At 45.6% G+C, this 19,845-nt stretch overlaps 1 protein-coding gene across 5 annotated transcripts in view; it reads right to left on the bottom strand.

The window, feature by feature from the left end:
- Nucleotides 1–488: 488 nt before the first annotated feature.
- LOC142786394 (uncharacterized) overlaps nt 489–19,845 on the bottom strand; it is a 76,562-nt gene continuing 57,205 nt past the window's right edge. Inside the window, exons 1-4 of one of the 5 annotated variants that reach the window (XR_012889036.1) lie at nt 13,260–13,411; nt 12,030–12,081; nt 9,144–9,265; nt 489–717 (exon numbers count right to left, since the gene is read on the bottom strand). Coding sequence is in view for 3 of the 5 variants with exons in the window: in XM_075884079.1 (XP_075740194.1) it covers nt 562–717; nt 12,030–12,081; nt 13,260–13,309 (258 nt within the window). In the remaining 2 variants the exon portion in view is untranslated. Of the gene's footprint in view, nt 718–9,143; nt 9,266–12,029; nt 12,082–13,259; nt 13,412–16,108; nt 16,274–19,845 lie in introns of those variants that run through there. The other 4 variants (XR_012889035.1, XM_075884080.1, XM_075884079.1 and 1 more) reach the window with 4 other exon arrangements.

Here is a 19,845-nt window from a genome sequence, read left to right on the forward strand (position 1 = left end):
CAAGTGTAATGTCTTTGAGGTTGCCAACATATGGATTTGGCAATTTTTTCACAATGCATTGCAATATCGCTAAAACATCATGAAGTAAATATAAAAATATGTAGAACACTGGTATCGCTTAAAGTGTTCGGAGTAAGACGATACAAACCACAGTATATATTGTTATGTAACAATTTTTGACGCTTCAACTCAAGTTCTGGAAAGTTTCACGTCCGTATTAACAGCAATTGTGCCAACGCCTTGTTCCTGTTAGTCATCCCGCCGTCGATGGCAGTTAAAACGAGTGGAAGACACGCATACTCACCAATGAAAGATCGTTTTTTGTGAGAGAAGCATGAATGTTTAAACATGTCGGGAAAATTGTGTGACATTCCAATATGCATGATTGTATTGAAAAGAAAACAACCGAAGACACCATAAACAACGAGATTAACTTCCTTGAGCGTCTATGCACGTAGGATTATAAACTTCTATATTAACGTCCACTGTTTCCACTGGAGGAAATACTTTATTCGTCAATCGTAAGAAAACATTCAGTATGCAGTTGGTCACAAGCAGCAGTTAATTCGAAGGCTTGTAGCGAGCGCCAAGCATGCGGAAATGATCAGGGATTGGTCTTTTTGGATCCAAGCAGTAGCCAGATTGGGGATAGTCAAACCTCCGGTAGCAAAGGCACCCAGCACCGCAGCGACTGTACTGGGGGTAGTCCGGCCAACACTAAAAAGAAAGCACAATGCATCTCTCCGTTATAAGAAGCGGTGTAACATGAACGTACAACGTGCTTTTCCAGAAGTACTTGAATGCTTGCTGTACGTTGATATAACACGGCTTACACAATGTCGGTTGGTGCTTGGCATATGTATAGCGCCGTTTAACAGACGTCTAACATAGCCAGACTAATACCCCTGTCACACGGCGAATCTAGTGTCGTTTACAACGTATGACATTAAGGAGACCTAATGTTATTTTACCAGTGCGCTGTCACAAGACGAAAACAAAAGTCATTTTAAAGTAATGACGATGACCCGATGACTCATATGGTTTCATACAATATTACCTAGAGTGGAATCTGGCGCTAGTGTCTACGTGGGCTTCTTCAGCGGTGCTTGTACCCGCATAGGAATGATGGGACGTACAGGCTTCGGATCTGCTTCGGATGAATCACATTCTTGACGTTTGCGACGCTTTTTTCCGAGTGTGAAACAAAGTAATATGAAGTTACATAAAATTGAAACTTTCTTGATTTTTTTTGTACGCAAACTTTATTGCACATGGTTCTTGTGACTAGGCGGTAGAAGTGAAATCTCGACAAATTTATCCACCAGGGTATGCATTGCTCTGCCGTTGCGTTCCAGATTTGGCATCAAGATGTAATTAATTATTTCTTATACAACATTTGAAAACAAACATTCTTAATTTACTCTCGAAAGTACGCAATATCTATTTATAAAACTAACAACACAGTATTAAGTGAGGAGCACTTGACGTTTTGTCTGCTGTGATGCCAGGTGCGTCTGTTCAAGTGCTCTGCCCCAACGCACCTCTCGTTTTGTTGTAAAGACAGAGCGTGGCGGTGCGTCTACTTCGCGTCGCCATCCTTTTGCAGTTGATTTCAACGAGTTTTGGCAAGACGCCCTAACAACAAACATGATCTCGGTGAAATATCCTGCACTGGCATGTCACGCTACATCTATGCTCAGCGGTGAGTAGACGCTTCGCTTAAACTGTCAAACATGACTTATACAGCTCCAGAGTTGAAGTAAATTGAGAGGCCTAGCAGTTTTTAACTTCATTGAACAACAAAGGTGCAGCGTCAGCCCTTGCAACCACCCCACTACCCACTCTATGTGCAGAACGAAACTCAAACTGCAGAAAAAGATCCGTAGACAGTTTACTGGCTAACGCGATCTTGTCCAAAGTCTGTACTTCCCATAATTCCCATAAGGGTATACGATAGCAGCGCCAGATTCCTCTCTAGGTATTTTTGTATGAAACTCTATGCGATGAATCTTTCAAGCCGTGGCTTTGAGAGAAATGAAGTACTATCAAATCTTGCATCTAACACGTTCGTACCCTCAAAAATAACTTTTGTATTACTAAACAATTGCTGCAAGAATGTATGCGCAGCCGTTTTCCAGCGTCCACTACGTCTGTGAAACGCGCTTAGTGTTTCCGATGAAGGTGTCTAGTGTCTCATGGAGGAAGGTCAGAAAGGGGGCGAGAGAGCACTGCCCAACGCGTAGCGCGTTCATAAGAACACCCAACACTGGGGCGCCTCATCTCTCGCCCCGTAGTTTGCCATTTACTTTAGCTCTCCGGAGGTCGCCAATGTGATCCTGCCATATTTTAGTTGAACAAACGTCTTCGTTTTCGTCCACTGTACTCTGCCTCTGGGCTCCAGCTCACGCATGTAGGCACACGTGCGAATCTCGATGGATAAACACAAGAAAAAAATGGCAGCATATCCACGGAGTGAATGGTAGTGCGGCGAAGCATCCGTCCGTCCATTCGTTCTTGCTTCCGTCCATCCATGCGTGCGTCTGTGTGGCCGCCCGTGTGTTCATCCACCCGTCCGTGCGTGCGTCTGTTCGTACGTCCGCACGTTCATCTGTGCGTCCGTCCCTGCTTTCGTCCATGCATCCGCTCCTGCAGCCGTTCATGCGTCCGTCCGTCCGTGCAGCCATCCGTGCGTCCGTCCATGCATCTGTTTGTGTGTCCGTTCATCCACCTATTCAACACTTCAAGTACCACCATCTCGCATCTTTTCATCATATATTTCTCATATAGAAGCAGCGCCATCCAGCGGACATTCCAAGGACTGAACGTGAGGAGGCAAACGCACGCTTTCTTACGGCTTGTGCTTTGTGTCTACTTCCCACCTTTAACCACTTCGAGTTCATGGTATATACTAGTTCACTGTATTCATGGCACTGCGGCCCGACGCTCGCTAAACCTTTATAAAACCTAGGAGGTTACGCCCAGCGAGTATAACGTACCAACCCTTTCTTGTCTTCTGCGCGTTCGTGAACAGGAAAAAATTCGCAGCGTGCGCGTTAACTAAAAGCCGAATTCTCCTGTCTCTTATTCCCCCTTAGCAGCCATTGGCATGTACATTGAGCACTATTTTGTATTGTTCAACAACGCACAGAAGAAATCTCACCGGCACCACCTTGGAGGTCAAAATGTTATACTTGTTCACTACTACAACGGAAGCGAGGGACGAACAGGTGCCGCAATAAGGAGCTTCGCCCCTAAAAAAACGCACGTAAATGGCTACCGAAGCGACTACGACAACCGTAACGACAACAGAGACAACTGAAACATGGCCGCCATTTAGCGTCTGTTGCTGAGTGCAATTTTTTTCGCAGTAACCTTTGGGTGTGATTTAGCGCCCACAAGTCAAGTATTGACTAATACCGTATACTAAACATAAAATGCTAAGAAAAAATTTGTTACATATACTCGTGCCGATAACGACCTTCGTAAAAAGCCCCTGACGTTGAGACTACTCATTCGGTCTGATACTGAATCGGTGGCAAATGTCATTTTCATCGAATGACATTATATATGCCGTGTGACAGCAAACAAATGACATTACAAACGAATGTCATTCGTTGTAATGCCGTTATATTTCCTGTGTGACAGGGGTATAAAAATGCATTCGCATTTGAAAGTTGTAGCTTTAGTAGAGTGAGGCCAAGTGGGGGGACAGCCAGAAAAACATCGCTGGTTGGACGCAAAACTTGGGCTAAGCTCGGCAACGCGTGACATGTTAGAATATTAAGCACCATGGCTTGACGAGAGAGTAATGCAACGTGCTTAGTTTCTTCTTTTTAGGGCCACGCTTTTTCTCGGGGCAAACCACACCGTGGGGCGAACGTAAACAGGCAGAGTGGTTTTATAGCCAAACGAAGCAGGCAAGTGTCACCATGCTATTTTTCGTATGCATGGATGCTATGAGCAAGTGAGGCTGAGAGTAGGCAGAGGGTAGAAATATATTTACGGATTGTACACGGAGTACACAGTGTCCTTGAACCAAGATGGCGGAGTGGCCACAACGACACGAGCTTTTGTTCAATCGTCATCTTCGTCGCCTTTATGGTGCATTCGTTCATGTTAATCATGACTTGTATCATATAGCCGCCGCCGGTGAAAGTGCCGTATCGGTACTTAAGAAAGCGTGCGATCCTGCGCAAAGAAGTACGGCTTAAGGCGGGAGTCGTGTACAATATTAGTGGATGGCAGAGACGATGAGGATGGAGTGTCCAAGGGGGCGACCTCATAAGTGACCTCGGTCAGTTGGCGCAAGAATTGGTAAGGCCCGTTGTAGCGAGCGAGGAACTTCGAGGACAGGCCAACGTGACGGGAGGAAGTCCAGAGCAAGACCAATGATCCTGGGGAGTAAGAGACAGCTCTGTTACGGCTGTCGCAGTGATCCCTTTGATATAGCTGTGAGGCAGAAAGGCGTTCCCGGGCAATCTGGTGGGCCACTCCAGCCCGAGTAGTTGCATCACGAGCGTACTCGGTAGGAGTGTCAGTATGCGACGGCAGAAGAGTTTCAAAAGGCAAAATGGGGTGACGGCCGTACAAGAGATAGAAGGGAGAAGAGCGTAGGGATGTCGTGAAAGCGGCATGCCTCATCGGGCCGATTTTCGAGGTGACGATAACAAAGGCGTTCTTTTATGTCTGTCACGTAGTCTGTAGCCACCACTACCCAATTATTCCCACTCAAAGAGGTTGGAAATGGTCCAATGAGATCAAGGTCGACGCGGTAAAATGGGTCTGTTGGAACGCGGATAAACTGAAGTGGGCCAGGTGGTGCCAATGAAGGATGCTCGCGGCGCTGGCAAGACTCACAAGACGCAACGTATCGGCGCACATAGCGGTAAAGGCCGGGCCAGAAGAATCGACGCCGTACGCGGTGGGTGATACGTGCGGACTGCTCCGAGATGTCCAGCCGTTGGGGCAACATAAAGTCGTTCAAGCACAGTAGAACGGAGCGTTGCAGGAACTACCAGAAGAAGTTTTGGGCCTTCGGGGCTTGTGTTGCGTCGATAGTGAATTCCGTCATGAAGCGTGAACAGTTGAAGGGAAGGATCCGAAGTGTCAGAAGCTAGACGGCGTATGACAGACCGCAAATTGGCATCACTGAGTTGTTCTTTACGTGTGTCTGTGAAACCAGAAATGGCGAAGACACAGGCATCAGAATCGTGCGCTGACAGGTCAGGGGGATCGACGGGATGGCGAGATAGGCAGTCGGTATTCTTGTGCATTCGGCCAGACCTGTAGGTCACGTCAAAGCTGTATTCCTGTAGCTTTAAAGCCCAACGATCCAAACGTCCAGAAGGATCTTTGAGGGAGGACAACCAGCACAGGGCATGGTGATCCGTGATGACCAAAAAGTGGTGGCCGAACTAGTATGGTCGGAATTTTCCAACTGCCCATAAAAGAGCGAGGCACTCGCGCACTCGGATGGGGAGAGGAGGCGACTTGCGTAGGCGATTACACGATTTTGACCCTAATGCCGCTGGGCGAGGACAGCGCCAATACCGTGTCTGCTGGCGTCAGTGCGAACTTCAGGGGGCGCTGTAGGATCGAAATGACCTAAGATGGGTGGGGAAGTGAGCAACGCAGTAAGTCGGCGAAACGAATTGGCTTGCTGGGGACCCCAAGAAAACGGCGTGTCCTTTTTCAGTAGCTGTGTCAAAGAATGGGCAATGTCGGCGAAGTTGTGGACGAAACGCCGGAAACAGGAACAGAGGCCGACAAAGCTCCATACATCATTCGTGGAACGTGGTGTGGGGAAATCTTTGACGACGCGAATTATTTCAGGATCGGGTTGCACGCCTTTAGCACTGACAAGATGGCCTAGCACAGTGATTGTTTGGCGGTCGAAACGGCATTTGGAGGAGTTGAGCTGTAGGCCTGCCCTTCTGAAAACTTCCAGAACAGCTGACAGACGGCTAATGTGACTTTCGAATGACGGCGAGGATACAATGACGTCATCGAAATAACAGAGGCACGTTGACTATTTGTAACCCCATAAGAGGTAGTCCATCATTCTCTCAAATGTAGCGGGAGCATTCCATAAGCCAAAGGGCATTACCCTAAACTGAAAAAAGTCCATCCAGTGTAACAAATGCAGTCTTTTCACGGTCTAATTCGTCGATGGAAATCTGCTAGTATCCTGAACGCAGGTCAATAGAGAAGTAGGCATACCTATGCAGGCAGTCGAGGGCGTCGTCAATCCGCGGCAGTGGGTAGACGTCCTTGCACGTGACCTTGTTTAAGTGATGGTAGTCAACGCAGAAGCACCAGCTGCAATCCTTCTTCTTTACTAGAACGACTGGTGAGGCCCATGGAATGCAAGATGGTTCAATGACGTCTTTTGTGAGCATTTTATCAACTTCGTGTTGGATAACATGTCGCTCTGCATGTGACACGTGATAAGAACGTCGTCGGATGGGGCTGGCGTCTCCAGTGTTGATCCTGTGAGTAACAACTGACGTCTTACCTAAAGGTCTGTCGCCAAAGTGGAAGATGTCCTTGAAGGATGCCAAGATATGCCGGAGATCGACTGCCTGTGCTGGAATGAGGTCTGGCGCGATCATCTTTTCAAAGTCGGCATCAGTGGATCACTGTGAAGAGGATGCAGTAGCGGGCAAAGGAGCGTCCGCAATGAATGCAGAAACCGAATGTTCACATATGGAAGAGACGTTGGCTTGAGTCATGTCATCTGGAACAACTTGAGTGCACCACCTGAAGTTCAGTATCGGTAGCGACGCCACATTATTCTTAATTGTCAAGAGAGTATGAGGGAGGGCAACATTTCTGTCTAATAACACGTCCGAAATCGGTGCCAGCACATCATCACCGTCGGGTGCCAGAGGAAAAGACCTCATGGTTACATAGATAACGGCTTGGGGCGCTAGGCGAACGTATTCAACAGAACACAAACGTGGTTGGGGTGTAGTTGGAGTGTTAAGGTAGGTAAAGCTGAAGCAAGCCTATTCCACAGTCAATTAAAGCAGAGTGCGCGGCAAGAAAGTCCATGCCCAGAATGAGTTCATGAGAGCACTTCTCGAGCACGGCAAAAAGCACAGTTTTGGAGTGGTCAGCAACACTAACACGTGCGGAGCACATCCCAAGCACAGGAAAAGTTCTACCGTCGGTGACTTGGATGAGCGGCATTGTGGGCGATGCTAAAATCTTTTTAAGGTGGTGGCGAAGCTCTGAGTTCATAACCGAAATGTTGGACACTGTGTCTACAAAGGCAACAACAAGTGCATCGTCTACTTTCACGTCTATGAGGTTGCGTCGTGTCGGCATAGTCAGACGATTTGGCTGGTGAATCGTCGGTGCAGCAATACCTCTGGGAGCTGCACCGTCTAGTTTTCCCGAGCCGTATGTGCAGTCGTCGAATGAGAACGGCGAATTTGAAGTGAACGCGACGATGGGCGACAAGACAGCGCTGAGCGTGACTGGTGGCCGGGAGGGGATGGTGACCGACAATGCACCATCGGCGAACCGTCACCACTGGCTGACCGAGGCGACTCGTGGCGAGTTCTGAAGTGGTCATCATCTGCCTCTGCGCGACGCTTGTAGCCATAGGAAGGCTGACGCCAATACCACCTGATATTGCAATAGCAGGCCACGTGACCAACACGATAGCAGTTAAAGCAAATGGGCCGGTCATCAGCAGTCCTCCACTCAGTGGGATTGCGAAAGCGCGCTGGAAGCCTCTGGACTTGGGCGCAGGAAACTGGCGGACGACCGTCAGTCGGTTGGGAGGGGGCGGTGGTGCACACAGATTCCAGGCCAACGTTCGAAAGCTCTTGGCGAACGATGCCTGTACTAAAGGCACCATTTGGAAGCTGGACTCACTGGCACGAGAAAAAGTTGAAGCGGGAGACATAGCTTCAAGTTCTCGACTGATGATCTTCGTGACGTGCTCTGCAGTCAGCGGTGCCTGTGGTACAGGCATGTCTTTGCACGACCATGTTGCTGCTGTGTTGGGAAGTCGAGTGAACTGATGGGAAATACGTCGGCTTTTGGCGGCCTCAAAACTCTGGCACTCTCGGATAATGACATCCACTGTGTCACAGTCCTTGCAAATTAGAATTGAACGCGTCATCGGCAATGCCTTTCAATATGTGCGCTACCTTCTCCGACTCCTCCATGTCGTCGTCTGCTTTGCGACAAAAGCACATCCTGTATGTAAGACAGGTACGACTCTAATGACGTTTGAGTGCGAGACGCCAGCTCCTTCTTGGCTGCTGTCTTCATGCCAGTGGATTTGCCGAACAATGCATGCATCGTTTCTTTGCATGCATCCCAGCTGCAAATTTCCGCTTCGTGGTTCTCAAACCACACTTTGGCTGTCCCCTTCAGGTAAAATAGGATGTTCGCCAGCATCAGCGTTTCGTCCCACCGATAATTCCTGCTTGTTCGCTCGTACAGCGGCAACCATTCTTGAATGTCGACATTGTCGGTCCCGCAGGACGTGCCAGGGTCTTTCAGCTGGGGCAGAACAACTATCGTCGCTGCGGTGGCCGCTGTGGGAGCTGGAGCCGAACCCTCTTGTGCCATCGTGGAAGAAACCAAGCGTCGGCCACTGCGTAGCTCCGTCTTGTTACCCAGCACCTCCACCAAAATATCACGGGGTGAGAGTAGGCAGAGGGTAGAAATATATTTACAGATTGTGCACGGAATACACAGCGTCCTTGAGCCAAGGTGGCGGAGTGGCCACAACGACACGAGCTTTTGTTCAATCGTCATCTTTATGATGCATTCGTTGATGCATTCGCCTTTATGGTGCATTCGTTGATGTTATTGATGACTTGTATCAATATAAAAGGGCCGTTTGTAAAAATCCCAGAATATTTGACCGCGGCGCAGTACAATAAAGAAAAAGAAAGGCCGTGGTGCAGTCGAAAGCGTATACCCTGCATGTGTTGTTGCTGCTCGAGAGGTCATATGTTTGACTCCCCTTGACAGAACTGCTTTTATTTGCCATCTTGTCGCGTGTCTTTTGACGCCATTTTCACGACGAAAATACATCACTCAAATCTTTGCAGACCCAGACAAAAACACTCTAGTGTTTTTTAAGATATGCGTGTGAGCATGTGTGCTTTCATACTCACGAAAGTTTTTTTTTAAAAATCAGCCCAAGTGTAGTCTCCATTTCTCGGTCTCCTTTCCATGCATTGTAAGCACGTCAGCTGCGGTTGCCGTTATCATGAACTCTTGATAACACTTCTAGTCACTGAGAAAACAACAGAAATTGCATGGATTGACGTGGTTTTCGGTAATAATTATGTGTTTCAGGATGAAAGCAGTAAGTAATTCTGTCAAGCTAATTCTTGTGATTAAGAATTATCACCATGGCATACTTATTTCATCTGTTCAAAATTGCCTGCACAAAAACTGCCCCACCGCGATGGTCTAGTGACTAAGGTATTCAGTTGCTGACCCGCAGGTCACGGGATCAAATCCCGGCTATGGCGGCTGCACTTTCGATTGAGCCGGAAATGTTGTAGGCCCGTGTGCTCAGATTTGGTTGCACGGTAAAAAACCCCAGGTGGTCGAAATTTCCGGAGCCCTCCACCACGGCGTCTCTCATAGTCATATGGTGGTTTTGGGTCGTTAAACCCCACATATCAATCAATCAGCCGTCAGGAAGATTGAGGAGTTCTGTTTTGCAAGCTGTATTAGAACATAATAGTTATCTTGCGCATATCCTTATAAACGCTGTCAGATATAGAAAATAGGCAACAATTAGAATACACAAGATTATGTTTCTCCTTTCTCAATTATCTCTCACTTTAAGCACGTAAGCGAAGTAAGTATTAGTGCGCGTGCATACTTATTGAAGATTGTCACGTTTGTAATGGAGTACTACGCATAAGAGTACCTCACAGAGCCTTGTAAAACCAAAAAGACAATGTTAGGTACGGACTACCTATTGTCACGTGGTCGGCACACTGAAAAACTCTTTAGTAGAACCCTTAATTACGGAACTCTTGATTTAGGCGAACTTGTGCCTGGCAAGTGAGAAGCCAAGATTCAAGTGATGCACGCTGTGCAGTGACAGTGACAATAACAGTAGTTAGCCGTAGAGTTAAACCTCATCAGCGGCGGTGGGCATTTGCACCCTCTAACATTCGAGTCTTATTGCCGGTGCTCGCCTACGCTTCCATATTAACTTCACTATTCGCGTCTTGGGTATAATCCTGACAGAATGACAATCTCCAAGTTTCTTAAGCAATGCCGTGTGGATTGCCCTGAGAGTGGCTCACAGTCGTTGCGGGTAAAAGCTGAAACACATCTAAATGAAAAAGTAAACACGCGTCGCAACAACCCCTTTGAAGAAAGAAAAATAAACACAGGCCCGATGCTTACAGAACACGAAACTGAAAAAAAAAACACGCGTGACTCCATCATTAGCACGTTCATTGAACAGCAACAATTGCAGCCCTCACAGATCTCACAGACATTGTCGCCAGAGTTTTCTCTTGTTTTTTGCAGAAAACTGTATGGTTGAAATAACAACGGAGCAAAAGACCACCTTTAGGAAAACTACTTATGTCTGCAGCTAAAGTGTACATTGTGCTGTCAAATATGCGCAGTTTCATATTTTTGACGCCTTTATGTAACAATGGCTCTATGCGCAACTAGTATAGCGTCAGCCCGGTAAGGTTGGATGACGTCGTGTATTATTTTGTAGGCATTTTTCGCTTCTGTTATGCAACTTACTTGGCTCTGTTGCGAATGATGTGCTATGGCCGTGTTTTGCAACACTTCATTTCTACCACTGTTCGTTCGGAAATTCGTTCACATCAGTCTGTGAATAATAGCTTCTCGCACCTATTATAAGGATAATAGTGGTGTAAGAAAAAGAATTGTGTAGCTCAGGTTCTCCTTCGAAAAGTCCGGTAGGAGAAACAATAAAAGCATGTAAACAAAAATGGTGAGTTTCTTCTTGGCAGTTGTTTTCCTGAAGTTACGTTATTTGCTACATGTTGTTTCGTTTAGATAGGCTTGATCTCTAGCTAGGCTTACAGCACCACGAATTATCATAAAAAGGTGATTGATTGACTTGTGCGGTTTAACGTCCCAAAACCACCGTATGGTTAAGAGAGACGCCGTAGTGAAGGGCTCCAGAAGTTTCGACCATCTGGGGTTCTTTAACGCGCACCCGAATCTGAGCACACCAGCTTACAACATTTCTACCTCCATCGGAAATGCAGCCGCCGCAGCCGGGATTTGATCCCGTGACCTTCGGGTCAGCAGCCGAGTACCTTAGCCACTACACCACCACGGTGGGGCCTAAAAGGTGAAGGCGTACTACTGAGGTCAGCACCAATTATTCATTAAGTTGCATTTAAAATATCAGCTTTCATCAAAATAAAAAATTAAGTTGAAGTTTATTACCGCAAACAGTAGCACGGGCAAATGTTGTGCTCTCACGTTTCACTCACAGGTAATTAAAATTTCATTCACCTTTATTTAAATTAATTTGGCCTGTGATTCAAATATATTTTGCTTTGATTCTCTTTATTTCTCTTAATCTCGCGTAACTTCATAAAGTTGATAAAGCTTTATGAAGTTTATTATTGCTTACAGTTATTTGCCATAGTCTTAATATATCAAGTTAATTTATATTGCGTTTCATTCACCCTGTGAACAGGTGTGCATAAATACCCTACATGAGACTTTCCGCAGCCCACGCAGGTTTTATAACTCATGAGCCATATATTAGTTTTTTTTACTTTAAAATAAAGCATTGTGACCCACATAGCAAAAAACATTTTACACTCGGAAGAACTGTTCTATCTATGGTCTTACCAATCAAGCAGTTTTATCTATTAGGCGACGTTGCATATTCGACAGCTCATAAAAAAGAAAACGTTGTGGAATGAGGGATGTTATTTTCCAAATCAAATGGACGTTGAAAAGCTAAACTAATGCTGCACTTGTTCAGTCAGGTGATGCCCATCAATGACAGCAAAAGTTGTAAAACCACTCACGTAAGCAAGGCATTGGGCGTGTTCTCTGTAATCACTGCTCCAGTAGGCACACCTGAAAAAAGGGTGAAAAAATTTTGGTTTGTTTATTGCAAAATGCACGAATTTATGATCCTTTGAAAGCACCTGTCTGCTCATAGTTTCCCAATGTTCCAACTTCTCAGTAGTGTGCGAGTGTGCTTGTGTGTGTGTCTGTGTGCGTGTGCTTGTGTGTGTGTGCGTGCGTGTGTGCGTGTGCATGTGTGTGTGTGACTGACTGAGTGTGTGCGTGCGTGTGTGCGTGTGCATGTATGTGTGTGAGTGACTGAGTGTGTGCGTGTGTGTGTGTGCGTGTGCATGTGTGTGTGTGTGCGTGAGTGAGTGAGTGTACGTGTGTGTGTGCGTGTGTGTGTGCATGTGTGTGTGCGTGTACGTGTGCATGTGTGTGTGTGAGTGAGCGAGTGTGTGCGTGTATGTGCATGTATGTGTGTGTGTGTGTGTGTGTGTGTGTGTGTGTGTGTGTGTGTGTGTGTGTGTGTGTGTGTGTGTGTGTGCGCGCTAGATGTGCGCCGTTAGACCAGTATTTTGTATGAAGCGAAAGCAAAGCACTGATTTTCGGAGTCCGTTATCATGTATCCCTTGATGATAACTGACTGGTGTAAGGGCCACCCCTGCCCGAAGCCTTTGAAGCATGACATCCGTATTCAGACATCCTCCATGTGCTTACTGTCTCTTAAACAATCTGGTTTCAAAAATGCATGTGTGCATTGCGAACATAGCTAGTCGTCTACCTCAGACTTGCACAAAATGCATTACGTTTCTAGAATTACTCCAAATAAGCTAGTGCACTTTTGTAGTGTATAGACTAATCGATTACAGTTGCTAATCAGCAATATCCACTGTAATGTGCTTACACGTATTTACACAAGTGCTCGATTACTCGCAACCACTTGCCTTATTGACGAGCCTGGTGGCTCTCGGCGACTTGGTTTCTACTTTATGGGAACCCTAAGATAAAACGCCTGGTGGGTCGTACCACAATGCTGCCACCTCGTAATTGCGCGTGTTGCATGCTTGTCTCCTCATCTGCCATCAAATGCCGGTCGACTATTTTACCGGTGCGGCATCATAATCATCACGAGCCTGACTGCACCCATAGTACAGGGCCAGGTCCTCTCACATGTTCCGCCAATCAACTTAGCCGGTTTCACGGAAAACGCAAGATATTATTATTAAGTACCGTTGCTTACTCACACAACACTGGCTGCAATGCCGAGGAACAAGGTGGCGTGCAGTGCTTTCATGGCTCGTGCTACCGAACCTTCCAACACCTTCAACAGTGACAGTCTCTAGAATGGGGTCATTTTGCGCTTGATTTCAGCCGCCCTTATATTCGAGTTCACAATGACGTAAAGTAAGACCTATTAATTTTATCCAGCATGTCTGGGAAATAATCTGTTAGATTTTTGTGCTCTCTAAACAAGCGAACTACGTAAATTTCCCAGTGATCTTAAACAATAGGCTGTTTTACTTTGACGTCGAATAACTCCAGCTGTTCCACAACCGCCATTTTTAAGCTTTGCCAGTCTTATTCATTTTGCGAGGTTTTTCGTATACACACGAGTTCGCCAAACGTTTAGTTTCAGCTGATAACCTCAGAGATACCGAGAAGTTCCAGAAATCGTATGCCCTTACAGTGGAGCGTCGTCGTCTCCTGTTTGTTCCTACGTTTTTTTTTTCATTTATATCGCAATATTTTTCCTGATCGGAGTAAGGTTGAATTCCTGCAAGAAAGCAAGATGTGTAATACTATCCTTCTATTAAAAATATCTCCTATTATCACAATAACAAAAAGTTTGGCAGATCCCCCTTATCATAGAAATCGATGTTATGCGAAACATGCGTAAAATAGGGGACAATTATGTAACGTTTTATTGAGTGAAACACTGCGAAATCGCCCTACAAAATGTGCCTTGTGTGTCTGACGTGAACTGTCTGTCACCTGTGGCGAATAACCACATACCGCAGCTCGCGGTATACGGGTATGTGCTCCACGTGGCGTACACGAAGATATTCTCACATTATGGCTGTCATGGCCAGCCACGGATATTCCTCAAACCCTCTTACCCAGCTCTTACCCTCTCAAACTAATTTTTGTCTGCACCAAGTTAAGGAGGAGGAGATCACGACGGACGGACGGACGGACGGAGGGATGGATGGATGGATGGATGGATGGATGGATGGATGGATGGATGGATGGATGGATGGATGGATGGATGGATGGATGGATGGATGGATGGATGGATGGATGGATGGATGGATGGATGGATGGATGGAAACGTTCGAAGTGCCTGCGCGCAGTTCGCTAAGAAATGCCTCGCATTTACCAGTTGTTTGTGTTTTACGTGTGATACCAACAATATGATTATGAGGCGTGACATAGCTCGACTAACTTCCACTGCCCTGAGTTACCTCACATAAGCGTAAATTCAAGCAAAAGGTTGTTCTTCCTATTTGGGCGGAGCCACCTGGCTGATCTAGTGGGGCCTCCGGTCCCGTCGAATCTCTACCGCCTTTGGACCACAATAAAGTTCTCACTCATTCACTCACTCACTTACTCACTTCTTTCTATTTCACACTCGATATGAATCTGCCATTGCCAGGAATCGCACCCACGCCTCCAGACTTAGCAACGAGACATTTTACATACTAAACTACAATGACCACTCACAAATTAACTCCTAAGACGCACATACGCTATGCCTGAACATCTAGGAAGGCCATAAAAAGGCCAAAGAACTATCTCAATTAATCAGAAAATGAACGTTCTGGCACACTTTTGACTTCTGCTGCCTTGATAAATCTCTTAAAATGAAGCTAGAGGATATAGAACGCAATGCCTTCAACATGAATACAACAAAAAGAAGAAAACAACAGTTCTAGCCGTCGCACAGCACATCCTTGAAAACTCTTCAGAACTAGCAAGCAAGAGTAATAAGGATAGTACAGTGACGCAGTGGATAAAGTAAGCTGAAATAACATTAACGCTGACACTGGAACTATGGGCATATTCAATAAAATTTCTCGGTGTATGCGAGTGTGTCCCTCGCAATACACGAAGTTGTGCGAGCTTTGATTTTTTTTTTATAGCAAACTCTCACTGATGCATTTGCAAGTTGCCATTACATCAAAGTGCAAAGGCTACTCACAATAGGCTGTTTTTACAGAAATTACCTGCTCTTAGTCACATAGCAGTTAAGTTAACTCCTGGAGGTGACAATGAAGTCTGTGACAGTGACCGATATTTTTTTTATGTTCTGCCGTCTTGCAGCTGTGAGCAATGATAGTGGTTCTAAAAGGGTCAACGGTAGATATATGCGATTTTTTTTGTTCAAAGAGCAGTTCTGCTATACATGCTCAATCATACTATTAGTGCGGGACCGAGAAGAGTTCGGTCACGCAACAATAACTGCACTCTTTACAAAGAATCAGCATGGTGAACAGCTGTGATGACACTACTATCGAAACGTGACCCTCTTTTTGCTACTACGTCAACCATTTGATCACTTTCTCAAACGATAATGAAGCTAGAACGTCTGCCCTGTTCAACCTACTGCGACAATATACAGCATAAATGCAGCAGGCCGAACAACACTCATCCCACGTTTAGTGGCTGTTGGTGCTTTATAAGACGCGGTATATATATAACCGCGTCTTTGAACACATCGATGAGAAACGTGACCACCAACGCACGTTTCCAATTACTTTACGAAAGTACTGCACACTCAGTCAATAAATATTGCTGAAGCTCCACTCCAGAAATCTTTCCAGCTACTGCGCAGACCTAATAATGACACAAGTTGCTTCAAAATGGGAGGTTATTCGTCCAAAACGTGATTACAAAAGAAAGCACGGCAAGATGCAACTGCTTGTCGAACTCTACGTCACCTACGTTCTGACATGTTGTCCTGCTTTTTGCCCGCCTAAATATAGCGGGAAAACTACTGCGTAAAGAAAGCAAGTGCCGCATCGCCCCTCCCTGCCTCCTTCCTATCCACGAATGGGCACACGAAGACATAAAAGAACGCCTTTGTTATCGTCACCTCGAAAATCGGCCCGATGAGGCATGCCGCTTTCACGACATCCCTACGCTGCGATGAAGGCCCCAGTTTGGACTTGCCTGTACCACCGAGTGGCGAAAACGAGTTCATTTGCTTGCACACCTTGCTAAGGGCAGCTTCTCTTGCTTCGTTCAGGTAGGCAGCAGACGTGCATATATTTGTCGGCACTATAGTAATCTTTGTGCGTCGTCAATAACCCAGGCTGACAGATTTTTTTTATAATGGTACAAACGGAATCAGAACAATTTGTTTCAGCAGACGGAGTCATTTTGTTCCGCGTGTGCTTTAAGTGACGTTCAAATGAGAAAAAGCCCTTTCTTTTGACTGGATCTCGTTCTTTATTCCTGCTATACTCCTCATCTCTTTCTTCCTGCCATGAAGGAATGACCGCGCATTGGGAGCACAGTTGAAAAGCGGAAAATGAGAGAGAAAAATGTGTACTATTTGAATGGCAGAAATTATGATGATATTAAGATCTTTGCAGTTAGGTGGTTATGTGCAAAATACAAAATCATTTACTCAAAATATTTGTTTTCTTTAACGTTGTTTCTCGCCAAGGAAGGAAATACTTGTGGTACATCAGATGCTCAGCGAGACGCGTCTTTCAAGAAATAGTAGTATGGAACAATCAGTGACCATGGCATCCCGGCACAGGGGGGGTAGGGTTGCCATCGGAAATTACATTGCACCAAATAGGCTACTTGACAATCCTGATGGCGACGAAAGTTCAGGTTGGTGCAATGTCTACTTTTTAACTACATTGAAATTATATATTGGTGCGTTTATTAACCATTTCTTGAAACATTTACGAGTGGGAAGCCACGGGAGCGGCCGCGTCAGCAGCACGTGTAAGTGAGCTCTGCACATATCTGCCTATAACTTTAGCAATTTTGGTTCTAGGAGGGTCAGAGTGGTGTCTATTTGTTCGTGAAGATACAAGAAGTTCAACCGCTACAAGTACTGCTATTACAAACGAAAATTTTAATTTTTAGGAGCGGAAAACAGTGTGAATCTGTGAAAACAACAACAGTCAGACCACATGTTTTTTTTTTTTTTACGATCGCTTGTAGCTTCGTTAATATTCTACCGAGAAACTTCTTAAAGTTGAAAGTCCTTAGGGTAGACCTGACGCTACAGAAGTTTGACCAGGCTAGGTTTAATAGTTCCACAGTTATTCCGCAATCAAAATTAAGCCTAATCACTAAAAAGAATAAATTGGTAATATCACCTCGCAAACGCATTTAAATTTTGTCCGCTTAATATAATAATAAACCACACCCCATAGGCTACATTCGGCCTTTAATTAAAGTGGTAATCAGCAAAAAGCTCATTTCATTAAAAGAAATTTTCAAAAGGAGCTACAAACGCCACCGAAAAATAGCTAATATCTTCTTTTAGAACACAACAGTCTGTTTTTTTCCGTGTAAAAATAATTTTGATAGCTTAAGGTAACCGGAAGATACAGAGTTAGAAAGAATATAACGAAAACCGCTAATAAACGTGTGGCGCCCGCGTCTTCCCTCGCTCAGAGGAAGAGAGGGCCTCAGTGAGCCACCCTCAGAAAGGGTGGCTCACTGCTCGGGAGAAAGGTACGCCCGTCAAATCAAGGTCTTGAACCACGTGTTTTTTTTTCTCCCTTACGATCGCTTTTAACTTTGCTAATAACCTACCGGGAGACTTCTAACTCATACAGTGCAAAGCCCTAATTGTGGACCTGTCGCCGCTCAGGTTTCAACAGGACAGGAGTAATAGTACCGGAACTATTTCGTGACCAAAATTAATCCTAATCACTAAAAAAGATTAATTTGGTAACATCACCTCACAAACGAATTTAAATTTTGTCCGCTTAATATATCAATAAACAGCACCCCATAGGCTAATCGGAGGCCCAGCTCCGTACTCTCTAGACCCTTAATTAAGGGGGTAATCAGCAGAAATCTCATTTCATTAAAACATTTTTATAAAAACAACCAAAAACTTGACTGATACACCGCTGAAACCTACATTTAGAACATAACAATTCGGGTGCGGCGATGGCATAGTGGTTAGAGCATCCGCCTCGCATGCAAGAGGTCCGTGGTTCAAATCCCGGTGCCGCGCAGTTCCCAACATGAAAAAAAAAATCCGCGTGTTGATGGAACTGCATTAAGAGGCCTGAGGTGCGGCCTCACCGGTAACCACAGCCGGGAACGCACTCCCTCACCAGAGAAGGATTGGCCACCCTGGTGCAGCATCTGGCCACTACCTCCCACATGCATACGTCAAATAACTCACGGCCCTCAGTTCCCAGCAGCTGCGAAGCAACTGACCATGGCGGCGGTCAGATCTGCAACGCAGCAGAGGGTGCTAGGAATTCCTGGACTACAGACCGCCTTTGGAACCTAAACTTGGCAACGTTTAACGCTAGAACCTTATCTAGTGAGGGAAGTCGAGCTGTACTATTCGAGGAGCTAGAGGGTGTTAAATGGGCTATAATAGGGCTCAGTGAGGTTATGAGGACAGATGAGGCCTATACTGTGCTACAGAATGGGCACGTTCTTTGCTATCGGGGCTTGGCAGACAGAAGAGAACTGGGAGTGGGGCTTCTAATTCACAGAAACATAGCTGACAACATGGAGGAATACTATAGCATCAATGAAAGGGTGGTAGGTATTGTAATTAAACTGAATAAAAGATACAAGATGAAGGTAGTACAGGCTTACGCACCTACATCCAGCCATGATGACGCTTCAGTTGAAAGCTTCTATGAAGACGTGGAATCGGCAATGAGTAAGGTAAAAACACAGTATACTATAGTGATGGGCGATTTTAATGCAAAGGTAGGGAAGAAGCAGGCTGGAGACCAGGCAGTAGGAGATTATGGCATCGGCACTAGAAACGCCAGAGAAGAGCTACTAGCAGAATTCGCAGAACGCAATAATTTGCGGATTTTGAATACTTTCTACCGCAAACGAGAAAACCGCAAGTGGACATGGAGGAGCCCTAATGGCGAAAATAAGAACGAAATAGACTTTATAATGACTGCACACCCAGGAATCGTGAAGGATGTGGAAGTGGTTGGCAAGGTACGATGCAGTGACCATAGAATGGTACGGTCTCGAATTCGCCTAGACTTGAAGAAGGAACGACAGAAACTGATACGCAAGAAGCCAATCAATGAGATATCACTGAGAGGGAAAGTACAGGAATTCAGAGTGTCGCTGCAGAACAGGTACTCGGCTCTTAGTGAGGAAACCAACCTTAGCGTAGATACAATGAATGATAATCTAACGAGTATCATTACGGAGTGTGCAGTGGAACTTAGAGGCAGGGTAGTTAGACAGGACACTGGCAAGCTTTCCCAGGAAACGAAGAACCTAATTAAGAAGCGTCAAAGCATGAAAGTGTCAAGTACAACAGACAAAATATAACTGGCAGAGCTTTCAAAGTTGATTAATAGGCGTAAAGTATGCGATGTAAGAAGGTATAACATGGAGAGAATTGAACACGCTCTAAATAACGGAGGAAGCGTCAAAGCAGTGAAGAGGAAACTTGGGATAGGCAAAAGTCGGATGTATGCACTAAGGGACAAAGAAGGCAAAATAACTACCAATATAGATAGGATAGTTAAAATAGTGGAGGAGTTTTACAGAGATCTGTAAGGTAGCCGAAACAACCACGACCTTAATACTATAAGAACTAGCAGTAACCCAGATGACACCCCACCAGTAATGATAGAA

This window comes from Rhipicephalus microplus, unplaced genomic scaffold, assembly GCF_043290135.1.
Source record: "Rhipicephalus microplus isolate Deutch F79 unplaced genomic scaffold, USDA_Rmic scaffold_23, whole genome shotgun sequence".
NCBI classification, from domain to species: domain Eukaryota; kingdom Metazoa; phylum Arthropoda; class Arachnida; order Ixodida; family Ixodidae; genus Rhipicephalus; species Rhipicephalus microplus.